General features: G+C 41.2%; 1 protein-coding gene across 3 annotated transcripts in view; it reads right to left on the bottom strand.

Annotated features, from left to right (window-relative positions):
• The window catches only part of OLFM2 (olfactomedin 2), a 256,989-nt gene that overhangs the window by 182,934 nt on the left and 54,669 nt on the right, over positions 1–19,386 (bottom strand). For 2 of the 3 annotated variants that reach the window (XM_087710660.1, XM_014075710.2), the window contains exon 1: positions 7,950–8,204. The exons of the other annotated variant lie outside the window; for it this stretch is intronic. In XM_087710660.1, the coding sequence (XP_087566786.1) occupies positions 7,950–8,084 (135 nt within the window). In that variant the 5' untranslated portion in view covers positions 8,085–8,204. Of the gene's footprint in view, positions 1–7,949; positions 8,205–19,386 lie in introns of those variants that run through there. 3 annotated transcript variants of the gene reach the window in all.

The following is a 19,386-nucleotide window of genomic DNA, read 5'->3' as shown; positions in this document are numbered from 1 at the left end:
TCAAAAAAAATCCAGAAAGGGAAGACTCTCTGCTGCAACACAAACATTCATTGCACATATCCAGCCCAGGGACCATAGTTTGAGGACCCCTGATTTAATGCAATATAAAAAATGCAAATAATTTTTCTGCGGACCACCAAAATTTTCTCATGGACCACCAGTGGTCCATGGACCACCAGTTGGTGACTGCTGATTTAAAGGATGGGAATGGAAGGCTTCAGGCAGCTTTCTGCTCCCACTGTTGGCCTTTGTTTGGGCAAGAGAAAATAGACCTTCAACATCTGGCCCAATATTCTCAGTAAAGGAGTTCAACACTGCAGACCCCACTGTGATGAAGAATCCCCTGATAGAATGCTTCTGATTATTAGTACAAAAGCAATGTGTTGTTCCTATGCTCTTCCACCCCAACAATGGATTTTTTCATAGAAGGCAAGGGAAAAGATTGCTGCCATTGAGATGGAGAAAATAATATTCCCTTTGTGAGGCACGATGCATGTCTTCTCTTGGATTAAGAGATTTAGCTATTTTTTCCTGCATTGGGAGTGAATTTAAAAATCAAAACTTTCTGGAGTAGAATTCATAAAGCCACAGGAGGGAGTTCGGGGAGGTAGGGAGGGGAAGCTGGTGAGAGTCCATTTAGTCAGTCCAGCCTGATCCCAGAGAGATTTTGCTTCGATTTCTAGCAAGTGAGATAAATGTCTGGCACATCTGATGACACATAAAAGACTAACTCCATAAATTTCTTATGGATGCAACAGAAGACTTCCCTTTGGGGGCTTACATCAAAGACCATTTGATTGTATAATTTTGTCTGTGCAACACACTCATATTGCACCATAAAGCATAGAAACTATTATTGTAAGGTCTACAGCAAAGGTCATGCAACAAATAATGAATGGTTTTGCACCAAGTGCGAGACTTTTAGCACTTTTTTTTTTTACCCCTGGACTTATGTCTTGTTCATAAGATTCAGAGTTCCATCTGTTGTCAAATACAATTTATATCAGCATAAAGTGCTGCACCGTGTTGCGTATTGCTCGCTGCTGTGAAATTTATGGAAAAAGCTTCAGAAGCTGACCATCCAGATAATTTTCTTTCTGCTTTCAAATATCAAAAGCTCACTTGGGTTTCTTACATGTGATCTCAAGAACCGGCCATAGCTTCTAAAACAATTGCTTTCATATTAATCTCCTAAAACTCAAAGTGAAACTGCTATCCTTTTTTTAAAAACACTTTTAAATCTGTGGTCTCAGTATTCAATTCACTTAGGATTAAATTTCCTTGAAATAAAAACGGGGCTCCATTGGAACGAAAACATCGTGACCATTCTCCATAGTCATCTTCCAAAGAAATCAAAAGCTATTCCAGGGGGATATCACCATTGGCAGCTAACTGTGATATTAAGAAATACCACACTTTGGCAGTTCAGCTAAATATTGACCTTGAGATTAGAAAAAACCTTTACTCTTTTGCCTGAAAATGTATTGTATAGGCCAGTGATGGCAAACCTTTTTGTAAAGGTTTGCCAAAATTGTGCGTGCACATGCATGCCAGGGGTGGGTTTCTCGCCCCATTCCAACCAGTTCGGTTGGAACGGGGCCGGCGGCATCCTCGTGCATGCGCGCGGCGCACGCATGCGTACTAGCATCTGTGCGATGCTCCAGCTGCTCCTGGAGGATCGCGCAGGCGCTGTATGCGTCCTGCGCATCCGTGGAAGCGCAGAACTCGTCAAAACCGGGTAAGGAGCGCGGGCGGGTGGGTGCGCCCTTCGCCGTTCCCGGAAGTTACTTACTTCCGGGTTCGCCAACCAACCGGTTCGCAGGGACCGCCGCGAACCGGTTGAAACCCACCCCTGATGCATGCCCACATGGCCACATCCACAACGAAATGCACCCCACCCACCTGTGCATACATGCATAACACCCTACCCCCCACACAGGGGGGAGTTTTCATCCTCCCCAGGCTTCGGAGGCTTTCCTGAAGCCTGGGGAGGGTGAAAACGGCCTGCCCCCTGGAGGCCCTCAGGAAGCCAGAAATTGATTGTTTATGAACTTCTGGTTGGCTCGTTAGGCCAATTTCTTGCCCTCCCCAGGCTCCAGAGGGCAAAAATGGCCTCCTCTGGTCCTCCAGAAAGCCGATAATCAGTGCGTGCCAGATATGACAACTCGCATGCTGGCAAATATAGCTCCACGTGCTACTTGTAGCACGTGTGCCACAGGTTCACCATCACAGGCTTTATTTTTCTTAAAAAAATTCCAAAGACAGAAAGGAATTTATAACTATTGCCAACCTTAGACTTCTTAGAAATCATGCCTGTATGCAATATGCTAATATTGAACAGAAAAAGAGGATTTACTGGAGGAAGTCTTTCTGGAGAGACAGCTCAGTATGTAGGAATTAAGGTACTGTTGAGTTCTTGTTATATTCTGAGCGTTGGTTGTTTTCCTGCAGACGTTTTATCACCAGACTAGGTAACATCATCAGTGCACTGAGCTATATATATTCTGTTATATGTTTCACCTTGACCTATATTCTCCATTATAGGACCAAGGGGCCAAGAAAACCTTGTTTCAGATCCACCCTTAGCCACAGGAACTGATTGGGTGATTTCTGTAGGTTAAAAGGGGAAACTCCCATCAAAGCTCTGGAAGGAAAGGAGGGGCATAAATCTAACAAATCAAAAACTCAAAAAGATACTGGATTGTAACTAATCATTGGGGTTTTTTGCTATTGTTTTTCTACATATGTTCAAAATACAGTAGGTATCTTTTGGACTAAAATACGAACTTTCCACTTGTTGACTCCCAAGAAAACCCAATCAATGACAGTGCTGTTCAGAAGCAAAGCCATTCGGTATATGTATGGGAATTACACAACCCAAGGCTATGTTTACAACAATGTGCTTAACTAGGTCAGGTAAAGTCTTAGCAGATCTATCCATCAATCATGAGGCTTGATTAGCTGCTGCTTCTGCTTCTTTGCCACAGTGAATTACCCAAATCTAGACCACTTTATTATTTATGGTTCAGTGTACTGTGTCAAGTGAGAAAGTGGGTTAATTCAGTAAATGCTAGGGTAAGCATGTTGTGTGAATACAGCCAATACATAAAGCAGCTCCAGTTCATGAAAAGGAAGTTTCGTTTAAAGGAACTATTTAAAAAAAAATACACAGAAATCATACAGAACAAAAGGAAATAGTGACAATTCATGCTGAGATGTCTGGCAATCCCAGGATAACCGGCTGGCATCTTTTGAAGGAAGTCGGCCTTAAAATGGCATGTGCTTTCTCCAACAGCAGAAAGCAAACCTCAGAAATGCAACTTGGAAGGACAATTGAAATTTCAACTACTAAGGCTTTTCAAATGGTATTTCACCATATCTTCCCAATGCCTGGGGTGGACCCAGCACAGGACCCATTCAACAGTGTGGTGTCTTGCATCAGATAAATGTCAAAACATTTGCATCCCCACAGCCCCAGTGGGAGAAGAGTACAAGGCTGCCAATTAATGAAAACATACTGTATATCCAGCAATGGGCACAAAATCAAGAACCGTAGGTGAAATGTATCATCTAATTTTAAATCTATCTGGAATAGCTGACATCATCTTGCTTTGTGCCCTGATTTATTGATCTTTCCCCCCCCCCCAAATCCTCACCAATTCAAGAAAACAGAGAAGTTGTAGAATTTGGTTCTTAGCAGATTGCATGAAGCCCTAAACTGCAAGGAAGTATATATATATGGAATGGAAGCAGTGAACTTCCTCCCATATTTGGGCATACCAGGGGTTGTGACTTTAAATATATACCTTTCTCCCTGGCTCAGCTGATAAGGAGAACTCTGTGGCTTAATGGTTAACACATCTGCCTAAGATGCAATACAGCACAAGTTCTAATCCCAGTAAGGGTATGGCTAGCTGATGAGAGCTAAATAGCTTGAAATAGATCTATACTAGTCTCCCTTTATTTATTTATCAGCACAAATATAACACAAATATAACAAAGGCAACAGTAAAAATATTGAGTTTCTGTCATGATGGACTCTTGTGACGAGCCGATTGACAGATAATGGAAGCAGTTAGCTTCCTCCCATAATTGGGGCATACCAGGGGTTGTGACTTTAAATATATACCTTTCTCCCTGGCTCAAGCTGATAACAGAGGACAGCCTGTGGCTTAGTGGTTAACATCTCTGCCTGATATGCAATCAGCCCAGGTTCGAATCCCAGTAAGGGTATGGCTAGCTGATGAGAGCTAAATAGCTTGAAATAGATCTATACTAGTCTCCCATTATTTATTTATCAGCACAAATATAACACATATACAGACACACACACACCTGAATGCTTTGTCTCCTCTAAGAGTTGGGAAATGGTCTAGGTAAGAGCTCTTCCTAACCCATATGAAGGTATAAGGATTTATTGCAAGTGGAAAAATAAGCCACAGTATTGTGTGAAAACTGGACGCATCGTAGGATTCTTCTGGCTTTTGCAGTGGAGCTATTTGGAAACCCTCTACAGGATTTAAAAAAAATCCAACCGGGAAGGTAGAACTATGGTGATTTCTTACACGGCATACCCTTCATCCAGTTCTAATTTTGTCCACCGAGAGTGCTATTAAGAGGCCACTCAAGGACACAATGAAGATTACCATATGTAACATTAAACATACATTCTTGTTTTTTTAAAAAAAATATGTGCATGTGCGTGAATATTCTCAGTACACCTAAAATGAAGATAGAAACCTTTTTTTTCCTAATTAAGCATACACTTTCTAGAACATGTTGGCTTTACATCCAGATTACAGGAAGTAGGAAATGCAAAGGAAAACATAAATCTCATGTGTAAAAAAATGTCCTAAGGCACTTGACTGAGATAGGAACAGACCAGGGTGTGCCAAATCAAAAGCAATTAGCACTTCAAATTGAAAGCTGTGATGTTCATTTTCTTTTCCACTGGGATCTCAGCCTTTCCCACTGTGAAATAGACACACTTAGCTTGATCTAACATCAGGTGAATAGACTGAAGAAAGCAATAAGAGATGAGCGTTCAAGTGGACAGATTTGCTGCAGCTGACAAAGCTGGATTCCTTGGAATGGCTAGGTGGCATCCGGCAGGGCTCCAGGATAATCTAGAACAGTGTTTCTCAACCTTGGCAACTTGAAGATGCCCGGACTTCAACTCCCAGAATTCCCCAGCCAGCGAATGCTGGCTGGGGAATTCTGAGAGTTGAAGTCCGGGCATCTTCAAGTTGCCAAGGTTGAGAAACACTGATCTAGAAGCTTCTTGGCAGAAATCCATTCATTCATTTGTTCCAAGCGTATTTTCAGTCACCACTGCTAACCTCCACTTTTCTCTCCAGGCAATGAAAAGACTATTTTCATTTTAGGATTTGCCCCTTCTGGGACACAGATAGCTTTGTATATCTACCAGACCCGCCTGATTTTGCTTATAGTATTTGCTACTTATGATCAGGAAGCTTCTTTTCCCAGCCCTAACAAGCATTGGTCCTATCAAATCCTAGACATCGATGTCATAGAAATGAGCAGAGCATTTGACATCCCATCATCTTTCTTAGCTTGTTTCTCCCTATAATTAACCGGATATGAAAAATGTACACACATTTTACTTGTGGAATTGACAGAGAGTAAGGAACTAGCAAGCCATTTTATCCCATACAAATTTGCATCACTTGCCGTACTATCAACCTACAGTCACTAGAGTAATTCCAACACATGGGTATATAAATCAATGTGCCCTTAAGCTTCACAGTGAGATGCCTATAATCGGCATATGAGACTTCATCTCCATTCTATCTCCAAAGATCCTCTCCAACTCCTACGTGGAAACCGTATTCCAATCCTATTGCTTCCTTTCTGTTTAGTGCTGAGGAAATACCCTTATGGTAACTATGCATCACAGTCGATCAATCTATCCAGCATTTTCAAAATCAGCAGCTCAGATACAACCTCACCAAGGATGTGGGGATTTCTTTTCAAGAGTTTATTGGCTGGGGTTTTTCTAACTGCTTCATATACATGTGGGTTTAAGGTACAAACAGACAGGTACTGGTATATGGAGACAGAAGCAAAATTGGGGGATGATCAGACCCGATCTGTTTATCAAAAACCTTTATAGGCGTTTCCTACTCTAAACAGTTATTGACTTGCTTACTACTATCTGAAGCTTATTCTTATTCTATGAACATACCCAGAGACACTGTTTAAAGGATGTAGCTATTGTTTAAAACATCAAATGAATCCCCCACAGTAGAAGAATAGATTTCGTTGGACTTGTACACAACATCCATGGAAAAATAAAAACATCTCAGGCACAAACACACTCATTCAACAATTCCAGGATGCTCTGCAGAGCTGACAACCAGTCTACATGTCAGAACCTTTCTTCCCTATTACACACCCAGACTTACAGAGATGAGCATTTCTCCTTTAAGAATTGGAGAAAGTTTTCCACCGGTGGGAAAAAAAAATTACTCAGACAAGCATGAAAGGGGGGGGGGGGGAACCGATGGAAAGGAGAGAATTGTTAATTCTGTCTCCCAGCTGAAAAGAAAGAATAAAGCAATTAATCCAAATGAACCCCTCAATGGTCCCGAAGAAATCACAGTGATCGGGAAAGGACTGGCATGGAGGTTTTCAGAAGAGGAGAATGGTGTGGAGACCCCAAAGAAACCGGCATTTGAGCAAGGCAAGGTGCTTCCCTGGAAGAGCCTAGGTGGAGGAGCCCAGGGAAGTGATCCACTGCAGCTAGGACTAGCCACAGTCAGGAGAATGGTTGGGGTGGGGTGGGGGCAACAATCCCTCTTTTCATTCCAGAAGGGTTGCATAGCAGAATAATAGGAGGGATTGTTTAGCAAAGTTTCAGAGGAAACATTGGTAAAAAGAGGACAGTAGCAAAACGGAAGACATATCGTCCTCCCTTCCCAAACTCCTTCAGCCTTTAGAAGAGATGGAAAGAGGGAGATGATCAAAACAACCCTCAAAGAAGTCGAGAAGATTGGGTTGAAGACATCTGGGCAGAGGAGATAGTTCACACAGAAGCAGTTCTGTTGTGAATTAAGAGAGAAAGACAGCAGGGGGACCACACATTCACACACATCCATTCAGAAGTATTTTGGATAATTTCAAGCAATTTAGCGTCGCCTAGAGAGCAGAAAGGATCGAAGCCCTTAGTCTCCCGTTGAAGATTACAATGCTTCCAAATTGAGGAAGCACACCTCAGTCCCAATCTGTCACAATCCCCATTCCAAATGCCGAAGACTAACGTTACCCCGCTCTGCAATTTTTCCAAGTTCAACTTAAAACTCCCAAATCTCGACGACGCCGCTGTGGGCAGGCAACTATCATTCCCCTCCCGGTTGGTGTGAAGTCTGGCCGCGAGGAAGGCATAGTAAGGGGCTTCGTTTAACCTCTTGTTTCCTACCACGCTCTCCCACCGAAAACCTTCTGAAAAGGAAGTTCTTTCCAACATTTTTTTTTACACCCGCACACATCTATGCAGAAGCAGAAAAAAGTAAGCGCCTTTCCCTCCTAGGTAGGATAAGCGTTGGAGATAGGATCGGAACCGAGCCGCCCCTCTCGTTCCCCCAGCAGCCCCAAACAAAACTCATCGCGACGCAACTTAGAAAACAAGTGCCAGACTCAGGTGGATAAACCCGTCTCGTCGGAATGGCAAAGGGAGCAAAGCCGGGAAGCCCCGTCGGACGAGGTTGGGAAAGAAGGCAACTTCTGGATCGCTCGCTTGCAGCGCTCCTTTGGCGCAGAGTTGAGAGTTAGAAACGAAGGGCAGGAAAGGCAGGGGCCCCTTCCCCCCCAAAAGTCAGGCGACCTGCCCTCCAGAGCCACTAAGCGAGGTCCATTGCCTGGAAGGGACAGCCGGGGGCAGCCCGGATCCCCTTTTCTCCAGGGGGGGTGGGAAGAGAAGGAGAACTCACGCTTCTCTCGGAGGTGCCGGCCTGGGAGATGGTGCCATTCAGCCCCACGAGAGAAGGCAGCGTCTGGGACATCCAGTTGGTGACCATGGCCATGGTGCTGAGCACGGCGCCGATCTTCAGCAGCGGCACGGTCATGTCGCCCCCTGCCTCATGCCCCTCGCCCTCCGGCGAAGCCCGCGACGCAGCCCCCTTCCCAGCTCATCTGCCCATCCGGAAGGCTTCTGCTTCCCGGCGGACACGCCAACTCAGCCCAGACTGCTGAGCCGAGAAAGCGGGAGCTTCTCGCGCCCGGCCTTATAAAGACCCGTCCTCTGTGACGTCACAATGCCCCCGGCCACTGGCCGAGCCCGCCTCGGAGTGGGGAGAGGCGGGAGGAGACGCCAGACTCAAACGAAAGGAACAGAGGAGCGAGCGAACGAGACTGGCAAGCTCGGACTGCGGTTCCTCGAGGAAAGGGTGCCATCCTTACCCCACCTCGGAGTAAGGTACCGCTGACTGCAGGCCTCCCTCCCTGCCAGTCTCCTCTTCCTCCTCCTCCATGAAACGCAGCAGGAAATCTCATCCAGTCTCTCCTTCAAACTCCTGCGCCAAATATCAGTGAGCTTCCCGACCATTCATTTCTACAGCGCCAGACAAGAGTTTTCCATTTCCCTGTCTGCGGACCTCCCTCCCTCAGCCTCTCTGCAAGGGATTCCTTTTTCTTTTAAACCAAGGGTGGTAGATAATGGCTTAGATCTGCTTGCTGGTGCGTTGCCAGAATCACCTTTCCCGTATGTGTGTCAATGTCGCCCCAATGCCAGCTTGTCAAGCTTTACCCCATTGAAAATTCCTCTTTGCCCTGCCCTGTTCCACTGTTCTAGAGGCGTTCCTGGTTCATCCACTGGCATATCTTCTGGAGTAGGTTATACTAAGCTTTCTTGCTCCGGTAAACCCTGTATTCAAAATTAATCAGTTCAATTGTATCCATGGAGCCTATTGCATAGGCTCCATGGATATGGATATGCATATTGCATAGGCTCCATGGATGTGCAGTGCATAGCTAAAGATACTTACCAGGCAGTAAATCTCATAGTATTTTCCTAGTTACATTTGCAAAATCCTTCAGCTCTCAACACTCCTTTCTCAAATTAGCTTTTGTGTATAGAGGAGTGGCCTGCTTAATAGCAAATAATGCACAGTCAAATTCCACTGGGCATAATTGAATTTAAATATGAACACACCTTATCACTGCATATTCACTATCCTGGAGATATTCATATGGAGGTAACTCCTACTACATTCATCGGGAAGATAGTCCAATTCTAAACTTATGAATAAAGCCAATTCTAAACTTAATTATAAGCTAAAACTATGAGTTTTACAGTTAAACCCCATAACCACACAACAGAATTTGCCATTGAGTCACTATCTCCAATTCTATGAATTAGAAATGACACATTGTATTAAAGCACTCCACATTTGGGGATGTCATGGCAGAAATCAACAACATTGTGATATTATTGTTTTGCCCACCTAATTTTTTTTCTGGATATGAATGGATCATTGCCTAATTGATTCTGACTTGATCCTACTGATTTTACTTTCTCTTTTACAATTGAAATCAGGTCACTGCAATCCCCATTCTGCATATGATACAAGATAGAGAAAATGAGATGGAATACCAAGTGATTGGCTTTGGACTGATCCCATAGAGATTGAGATTTCAACCTAGCACTCCACCCAGGTTACTCTGAATCTGAGCACAAAGGCAAAGAGCAATTTATAGCAATAGCAATAGCAGTTAGACTTATATACCGCTTCATAGGGCTTTCAGCCCTCTCTAAGCAGTTTACAGAGTCAGCATATCGCCCCCACTGTCTGGGTCCTCATTTCACCCACCTCAGAAAGATGGAAGGCTGAGTCACCCTTGAGCCGGTGAGATTTGAACCGCCGAACTGCAGCTAACAGTCAGCTGAAGTGGCCTGCAGTACTGCACCCTAACCACTGCGCCACCTTGGCTCTAATTTGTTTGAAATTAAAACAAAATTCAAAGAGTTTCAGGCATAGATGGCCCAATTTCCAGTATCTGAGTTAATGCTGTGCATACAAGATAGTACATATATGATTATAAATACCTAATATATAGATCTTTCAAAATGTTTCTGAAGGTAAACATGTCATTTGAAAGGGCTTGGGGGAAAAAGATGCTGCATTGCCACCATGCTTAATTTGATATCCATCATCTATAATTTTAATAGTAACTTTTATTAAAATTCAAAAATGCAAAGGGGAAAACTACCTAAAAATATGAAAAGAGAAAAATTGAAAAGTGTAGGACAAAACGGGGGAAAGGAAAGAAAAAAACATATAAGAAAAAAGAGAAAAAAGATATATAAAGAAGTGGCTTCCCCCTTCATCAAGACAAGTAAAAACCATTTCAACAATTTATCACCTTCTCTAACACTTCAACCAAAGATCTCTTCTTTCCCTATCTCTTATCTTCAACAAATTATAAAGCCTAGTCTTTCAATCTTAATAAGCAAACACCAATTAAGTTACCACAAATAACAACAGACATGTTTAACCTGAATCAAATAAAGCATTTTCATATTTCTTTCATTTCTTTTAACATAGCAACGTATCATTTTATCTAAAAATACAACAAAACATTTCTTCCAATATCTTATCTCTTATGGATAAACAAATCTTTAAAATTATTCAAAGGGAGTTTAAAACTCCTTCATTAAGAGCTACCAGAAATAGCAACATATTAAAAGAAATCTTTATCCTTAATTCCTTCCAGTAGAATCTCACAAATTAATTGCTTACCATTTTCTTTCTGTCTTCTCTCAAATCTCTTTTACCAAAATAATGTGTACAAAAATAATAACATCTACAATATATTTTAACCAAAAACCCTCTTCTTCCTTTATCTTATATATAAATAAACCTTTAAAGCCTTGCCATTCAGTTCTGATCAAGAAAAACACCATTAAGAACTATTAGAAAAAAACATCCTATAGATCATATTGACAAAAGCTATATATGCAAGTCAAGTAGCCCGCATGTTCTGTCACATCAATTTTCTGGCTCATTTTATTTCAGAACTCCTTACATTTGCCTTGACTTCCAGTACCTAAAAGTGAGAAGGCAGTTATAGTTTAGGAAGCCAATAACATCAATTTCCCTCTATACTGGGTAGCTTTTTCTCAGTGAAACAAAATCTAGACACTCTTCAATACTATCTCTTCAATACTCATAAACTGAATTATCTCAATAATCTTTATTTTGTTGTTTGCTGGAAAGCAGCATCCTCTGCACACCTCCAATCGCTCTGAGCCAGTCATCCATGAGGGAAAATTGGTGTCCTACTCAAATGGGGAAAAAATCCCAGTATGTGCCAGGAATCTCATCACTTAACAGTGGAACAGTATCCTGTCTTTGTATTTGAGAACATATTCTCAGCCATACTATCTAGGCAACAATACTCATATAATGGGGATTATGTAGAGATATGATTTAAATAGCAGTATCCTATAGCTGTTGTCCTGCTTTCCAAGCAGCAAAAACTGCACAAAACTGAGGGTAAAATCTACTGACAAGTTTTAATTCAGAATCACTTGATATAGAGTTGGGTAATTTGCACTTTCTGAGAATGTTTCTTTGTTAAATTCCAATTCCTGACAGTGAGATTAGCAAAGAAAGAAAGAAAGAAAGAAAGAAAGAAAGAGAGAGAGAGAGAGAGAGAGAGAGAGAGAGAGAGAGAGAGAGAGAGAGAGAGAGAGAGAGAAAGAAAGAAAGAAAGAAAGAAAGAAAGAAAGAAAGAAGGGAGGAAGGAAGGGATTGTCAAACTAAGATACTTGTCTGTAAGTCCTGTCTATATTTTATTTGATTTAATTCAATTTCAGCACCATACAACACTGGACAGCTCACAGCATGAGGAAAAGAAGATAAAACAGAATGAAGTAAAGAAAAATATAATAAAATTAATGAAGTTTAAAATCCAGATGATTGACACCAAAACATATGCCAAATGTACCCAATATACCAGACATGGGCTTTTATTCACCCTACTCCAATGCCTGAGTGAACAGTAACCTTCCCCTTCAGGAATAGGATCAGAAATATATTTGTTAAAAAAAAAAAAAAAAAAAAACTAGGCAAAAGTTTTCAGCCATGTAGATTTTGACTGAGATATGCAGTTGAACATGCTTCCAGGTACATATATGTAGTATGATTCAGTATATCTGATCCATTAGAATGAAATACATGAAGCCATGCAACATTTTGCTGAATTGGACTTTCTTATTATATCCTTAGATAACATTGTTTACCCTGTGACATAAATCCTATGTATGTGCCTATGAAGGAGGAGAAATGATTTGGACTTCTTTCCACATTGATAGAGTGTTTTAATAATAAGCAAGCTTAGAAAATCATATCACTAGGCTGCCACAGGCATTGAGCAAGAGTTACACTGAATTTGCTTCCCATGTTTCAATTCCTTCCTATTTGCCTGTGTGTATTAGCAAGAGTTCCTATATGGTATTCTTTTCTTCTTTACCATAAAGGTATTTTTTTGTTTTCTTTAACATGTCAAAGTTTCATTTTCAATTAAACAGTGTGTGATTTCCTATATGATTTTCTATAACATTTTTAGACTTTGGAAAGCTCAGCTTCAATACAATGTCTGTGAACTGAAAATAGAATCAGCAAGTTTCTGAATGTTGATAGTCAACCTTTTTCAATATACGGGGACTCAAGAATAGAAATATAGCTTGCCAAAGTTGTTTCTTAATGGCTTTTCAGGCTACTTATTAAATGAGGGGCCACCATGACTGCAAACTCTGGCACTGGCATAGCAATTCTTATAACCCAAGTCCAAGAAGAGGATGCAACATCAAAACATAAATTGCAAGTGTCTTAGGATTATTTCCTTTTTCTTCACCTTGCCATAGTGTATGTGTTTGTATATGCATGTGTGCATATTAAGAAAAGCAATAAACATAAATTGACTGAAATACAGACAAGCCAGATGCCGTGAGCTACCAGGATGCCAACTGGCCAGGAGCTTATTTATACCCCTTTTCCCAAGAGGGCATAGTTGGGTAAATGTTAAGCTCAATGATATTGCTGTCAAGACTCCAGAATTCCACTTAGCAGAATGAATAGGAAATATTGGCTGTTGAAGGAAATGCACACCACCCCCTAAAGTTGAGAGATTCCAAATCAGTATTTCTCAACCTTGGCGACTTTAAGTCCTGTGGACTTCAACTCCCAGAATCCCCCAGCCAGCTCTGCTGGGGGGGGGATTCTGGGAGTTGAAGTCCACAGGACTTAAAGTCGCCAAGGTTGAGAAACACTGTTCCAGATAGTTCTTCTATCCAGGCTCAAAACTGACTTTATTAATGTTTCAGTCTCTTATATCTTCATATCCTACTCTGGGGACAATGTTATCTATTATTACCTGTTATTTTTGAGATGCTGTATTCAACCCTGATTCTTGGGTTTGTGAGAGAAGGACAAATCCAAACAAATAAAGGACATGACTAAAAGGTTACATTGCCAAATGTGTGCAACTCCTATTCAGCTATGGCTGAATTCACATGAAAAGCCATATCTTCAGATCAATATTGGCTCAGGTGAATATTCCCTATGTGTCAACTCACAAAGCTTTCCTGATGTGCTCCCAAGTTGCCATAGGTAGGGGGATGGGAAATCGCACCTCGCATTTGCACTGAGGAATTCACAACTCAGTCAAAACAAAACACATCCCAGCTGGCTGAAGTCAAGGCCATCTCCATGGAGACCCGCAACAGCTGGACGGAGTGACTTCTATGACCTGTGAAATTGTTTCGTTGGGGAATGTGACTGGTGACACACCTTGGGGGGAGGGGGAAACAGGATGGGAGGCAAGGCGCGAACTGGGTGAAGTCAGAGGTGGCTTCACTTAGGTTGTGCCAACATGGTGCTCCTAATAAACAACTGGATTTTTCTTGCACAATGGCTTGAGGCTCCTGATTTTATTCGGGCATTGATCAGAACCCTGATACTACTATTCTATTACTTTGTGGTTAGTTCAATGAAAGAAATCAGTCTTTACTGATCAATTTTAACTAATTTGCTATATCAGCTCATTAGCTTTTTGTCTTTCACTTGTCTGAGCCGGGACTCTTTGATATATGCTTTGCTTTGCTGTTGTAAATTGCTTTGGAGTCCAATCTAGTTGAAAACATAGGAGGTAATACTTCAGTGTGCTTCAATTAATTTTGCACCAATTGCATAGAACCACCCCTGCACATTTGCTCTTCCTCTGTCTGAATTAAACAAACAAACAAAAATGGCTCCAAAGGGTTGAACTGACCTCAACATTTCATGATAAGTTTGAAGTATAAGGATTTTTGTTTAAGGTAAAAGTAGAAAAAATTGCAGATTGTATCAGAAATGAAGCTTTCCATTGTCAAGAAATATACAATGAGATAGCAATAGATATAGGGTCATTTGCCAACAAAATATCTTTCTGAGAATAGCAATTACTATATAATTGTAAAACACATTTTCCCCTCATGATTGGTTTTGTTTTGTTAAGAGAAGGGACTGTTCTGAGGAAGTTATTGGGAAGGTGAATAGGTGAAACTTATGGGTTGAAAATATATGTAATGTTTAAAAAGAAATTCATGATTTCAGTTCAGTCCTCATATATAGGATACAAAATCCATAATACTATTTTAAGGAAAGCTGGTTTGGTAGAGTGGTTAAGACACCAGATTAGAAACCAGGAGACTGTGAGTTCTAGTCCTGCCTTATGCATGAAGCCATCTGGGTGTCTTTGAGCCAGCCCCTCCCTCTCAGACCTAGAAAGAAGACATGGGCAAAACACTTCCAAAATCTTGTCAGGAAAACTGCAGGAACTTATCCAGGCAGTTATCAGGAGCAAGACTAACTTGAAAGCACACATATTAAAAAAACGATAAATAATCATCAATGATTTGGATGAGGGAATAAATGGGGAACTCATCAAATTTGCAGATGGCACCAAGCTGGCAGGAATAGCCAATACTCCAGAAGATAGGCTCAAGATACAGAAGGATCTTGACAAACCTGAACATTAGGCACTATCTAATAAAATGAAATTCAATGGTGAAAAGAGTAAGGCTCTACATTTAGGTAAGAAAAATGAAATGCACAGGTACAGTATAAGTGGTACCTTGCTCAATAGTAGTAACTGTGAGAGGGATCTTGGAGTCCTAGTGAACAACCATTTAAATATGAGCCAGCAGTGTGCAGCAGCTGCCAAAAAAGCCAACACAGTTCTAGGCCACATAAATAGAAGGATAGAATCAAGATCACGTGAAGTGTTAATACCATTTTATAATGCCCTGGTAAGGCCACACTTGGAATACTGCATTCAGTTCTGGTCGCCACGATGTAGTAAGATGTGGAGACTCTGGAAAGAATGCAGAGAAGAGCAACAAAGATGATTAGGGGACTGGAGACTAAAACATATGAAAAATGATTGCAAGAACTGGGTATGCCTAGTTTAAGAGCAAGAAGGACTAGGGGAGACATGATAACAGTGTTCCAATATCTCAGGAGTTGCCACAAAGAAGAGGGCATCAAACTATTCTCCAAGGCACCTGAGGGTAGAACAAGCTTGCCTCCAAAAGTTGTGAATGCCCCAACAGTGCAAGTCTTTAAGAAGATGTTGGATAGCCATCTGTCTGAAACGGTATAGGGTTTTCTGCCTAGGCAGGTTGGACTAGAAGAACTCCAAGGTCCCTTCCAACTCTGATATTGTATTATTATTGTATTATTGTATGCTTACCAGCAATGGCAAATATCACCTAAAGCCTTTGCAGACTTTAGAGACTGTTAAGTTTTTCTGATTGCATAGTAGTACTGGATGAACTTTAGCCAGTCCAAAACTCTTCTGCTCACAATTCTGTATCAAGAAAGCAACAGAACTAACAACCCAACATCATGAATGAGGAACCTTTAAAAAAAATGAGAGGAATTTGAGGAGAGCATGTTTCCACTTCAAGACCAACAGTGACATCTAGTGGCTCCCATGCAAGATTTCACAGGTAAAGAATCTCTTCCTCTAGTCTGGTGGCTCAAAAGATTGGCCATCTTTTTACAAAGCTAGAAACTGCCCACTTTTTTCAGATTGCAGTTTGTTTCTAAGAACTGGGGCTCCTACATTCTTCATATTTGCACAGACAAAGGAAACTCAGGACTCCTTCTATGAATGGCAACACAATCACACCAAGTACAATTGGTCCCGCCAGTGTCTCTTTTCACTTTCGAGCAGAAGACATTGAAGTACAGCTAGCCGGACAAACAGGTTTAAAAACAGTTTCAACACTTGGGCTGTCAGACTCATAAACACAATATAGCACCACAAACAGATTAATATGATGAATCTCACTGGTGCCAGTGTAATGTGTAATATGTATATACCATGGTATAAGATCATACACCAGAGTAATATACATATTGCACAGAATATGACCTACATATGGAAACATGTGACTAGTTTTCCCCCCCAACTACTTGCAGATGGATTATTCTTTATATTATTCATGTTGTCTTGTATTCTTGTATGGACTGCACCAGTAGAGGCTAAACCAATTTCGTTGTATACATGATGTACAAATGACAATAGAGGCTTTGAATTGAAGTGGCCAAAACTGCTTATTACACCTAAATATGCTCATCTTCTTTAGTTGGCAACATTGATAATCTTACATAGGAATAGCCACAATTTCAATGCAGACATTTGTTTTTAAAGGATTCTCTATTTTCCCAGAAAAAGAAAATAGCAGTTAGACTTATATACCGCTTCATAGGGCTTTCAGCCCTCTCTAAGCGGTTTACAGAGTCAGCATATCACCCCCACAGTCTGGGTCCTCATCTTACCCACCTCGGAAGGATGGAAGGCTCAGTCAACCCTGAGCCAGTGAGATTTGAACCGCCGAACTGCAGATAACAGTCAGCTGAAGTGGCTGCAGTACAGCACTCTAACCACTGCGCCACCTTGGCTCATAAAGAAAGAAATAGGCTAAACACAAAAGCAAACACATTCTCTAACATGGAGATGCTAGGAAATGGGAGGGCTTGGGGAAGAGAGAAGCAGCACGAGAAAGTAGAATCAGGACAGATCTGACGTTTTCTTGAAATCATTTCTTAGCTATTTTTCACCCAGACCTCTCAAAGCAGCTTAAAAAATATAAAATAATTAAATTCCATCAGATTCAAGCATGAAATAACTACAAAGTATATCACGGGTGCCAAACTCGCCAACTCGTGTCGCTGTCACGTGATGTTTCACAATGGTTTCCCCATTCACAGAGCTATGACGCATCCAGTCCACGGGCCGCCAGTTTGACACCCCTGTAGTAAATGATTAATTCTTGCTACAATTCCATTATTTCATCCTACAATCTGTCAATTCTGCATCGTGGAAGAATGTCACCATGACATAAATGGTTCTTCTATTGATCAGATCTAGTCCAGTGGCACCACATGAACATCATCGGCATTGACAACATTGCCATCAGTCAATTGCAAAAGGCAGCTTTACTTAGAGCAGTTTACATCTTGTGATATCCCAGGACCTTTGGAAGGACCCAATAGATGGACAAGGTGGACAAAATTGCCAAATCCTGTCTAAACATTTGGTTGACTATTCAACAAACTATAATAATGCATTAAATGCATATACTGCTTGACTCCTAGTGGTCCTAGGAAGTGTCATAGGGAAATGCGATATTAAAGAGATATTAAAATGGAAACCTGAAGTTTTTTTTATTAGGAATAATGTCTGTGAAATACAAAAAAGAAATCCAGTATTCAATACTACATATAATTACAGCAGCAAGGATTGCCTTTGCCCAGAAATGGAAAAACAAATTAATCCCAAGTGAAGATGAAATAATAAGAAAGGTTATGGACTGTGCCGAAATGATAAACTAAAGAAATCCAGGGAAAAGAAGAATCAGAATTCTACCAGATATGGGATAAATGGTATAGGTGGATGGAGGAAAGAAACAAGAATCAATGAAGGAATATAACAAAACTCAAAAAATAATAGTTATGAGTAAAATAAGAGGGTTAAGAATGGTGAAATCCAAATGAAATACAATAGAAGGGAAAATAATATAAGGTGAGCGATTGATGATTGCTATTATAAAGAAAAGGAAGTTCCTGTTCATATTGTATTGTATAAATGTGGTGTAGGTCTAATTTTTGTGTGTGTATTTTACATGTTTGTTAATAAAAATCTTTTTTAAAAAGAGATATTAAAATGATACTAAAAAGATATGTATCAAATAACAACTTAGAACGCACGTATATTCTATTCCTTTCTCAACTGAATTATAACTAGACCAGAGTTCCCCAACCTTTCCAGCTTTGTAGCCTGGTGTGGGAGTGAAGAGGGGATGGTTCCATGTGAACGGCGGGCAAGTGCACGCAGCTCCATTTCCATGAGTAGTGGGCATACATGCCTGCCACTCGCACAAGTGGAGCACATGCTTATGTAGCAATAGCAGTTAGACTTATATACCGCTTCATAGGGCTTTCAGCCCTCTCTAAGTGGTTTACAGAGTCAGCATATTGCCCCCACAGTCTGGGTCCTCATTTCACCCACCTCGGAAGGATGGAAGGCTGAGTCAACCTTGAGCCAGTGAGATTAGAACCGCTGAACTGCAGATAACAGTCAGCTGAAGTAGCCTGCAGTACTGCACCCTAACCACTGCGCCACCTCAGCTCTTCTTATGTGCTTGTCCATTGCTCACGCAAGTGGGGATGCATGTGCATGTGTGTGCTCGCTAATTCGTTGCTTGATTATCTTTTCCAGAATCTTTCCTGGCATTGAGGTCAGGCTGATAGGTCTATAGTTTCCTGGATCTGTTGTTTTTCCCTTTTTTGAAGATGGGAACCACATCAGCTCTTTTCCAGTCCTCTGGTAGTTCCCCGGTGCTCCAGGATCTCTGAAAGATATAGTTCAGTGGTTCTGAGATCTCATCTGCCAGTTCCTTCAGAGCCCTGGGGTGTAATCTATCCGGTTCTGGTGATTTGAACTCGTCTAGGGTAGACAGGTTCTCACTTATCATTTTCTTCCCTATTTCAATTTGTGTTCCTAATCTGATTTTTGTGGTGCTGTTTTTGATAGGTTGGACTGTTTTATCCCTTTGTGTAAAGACAGATGCAAAACATGAGTTAAATAGTTCTGCTTTCTCCCTGTTGCTTGTCACCTTCTTGCCACTTTCTCCCAGCAATGGACCAATTGTTTCCTTAACTATTTTCTTGTTTTTAACATGTTGGAAGAAGCTTTTTTTTTGTTATTTTTTTTACTTTTGTGGCAAGCCTTTCTTCCTTGTGAGCCTTAGCTTTCCTCACTTTATCTTTACAGGTTCGGGCTATTTGCGGATATTCTGCCTTAGTTATGTCCCCC

Source organism: Thamnophis sirtalis, unplaced genomic scaffold, assembly GCF_051295495.1.
Source record: "Thamnophis sirtalis isolate CommonGarterSnake01/CBP01778 unplaced genomic scaffold, rThaSir2_p1.2 scaffold_3, whole genome shotgun sequence".
NCBI lineage: Eukaryota > Metazoa > Chordata > Lepidosauria > Squamata > Natricidae > Thamnophis > Thamnophis sirtalis.
The sequence above is the reverse complement of the archived record's forward strand: the minus strand, read 5'-3'. Positions and strand labels throughout refer to the sequence as shown.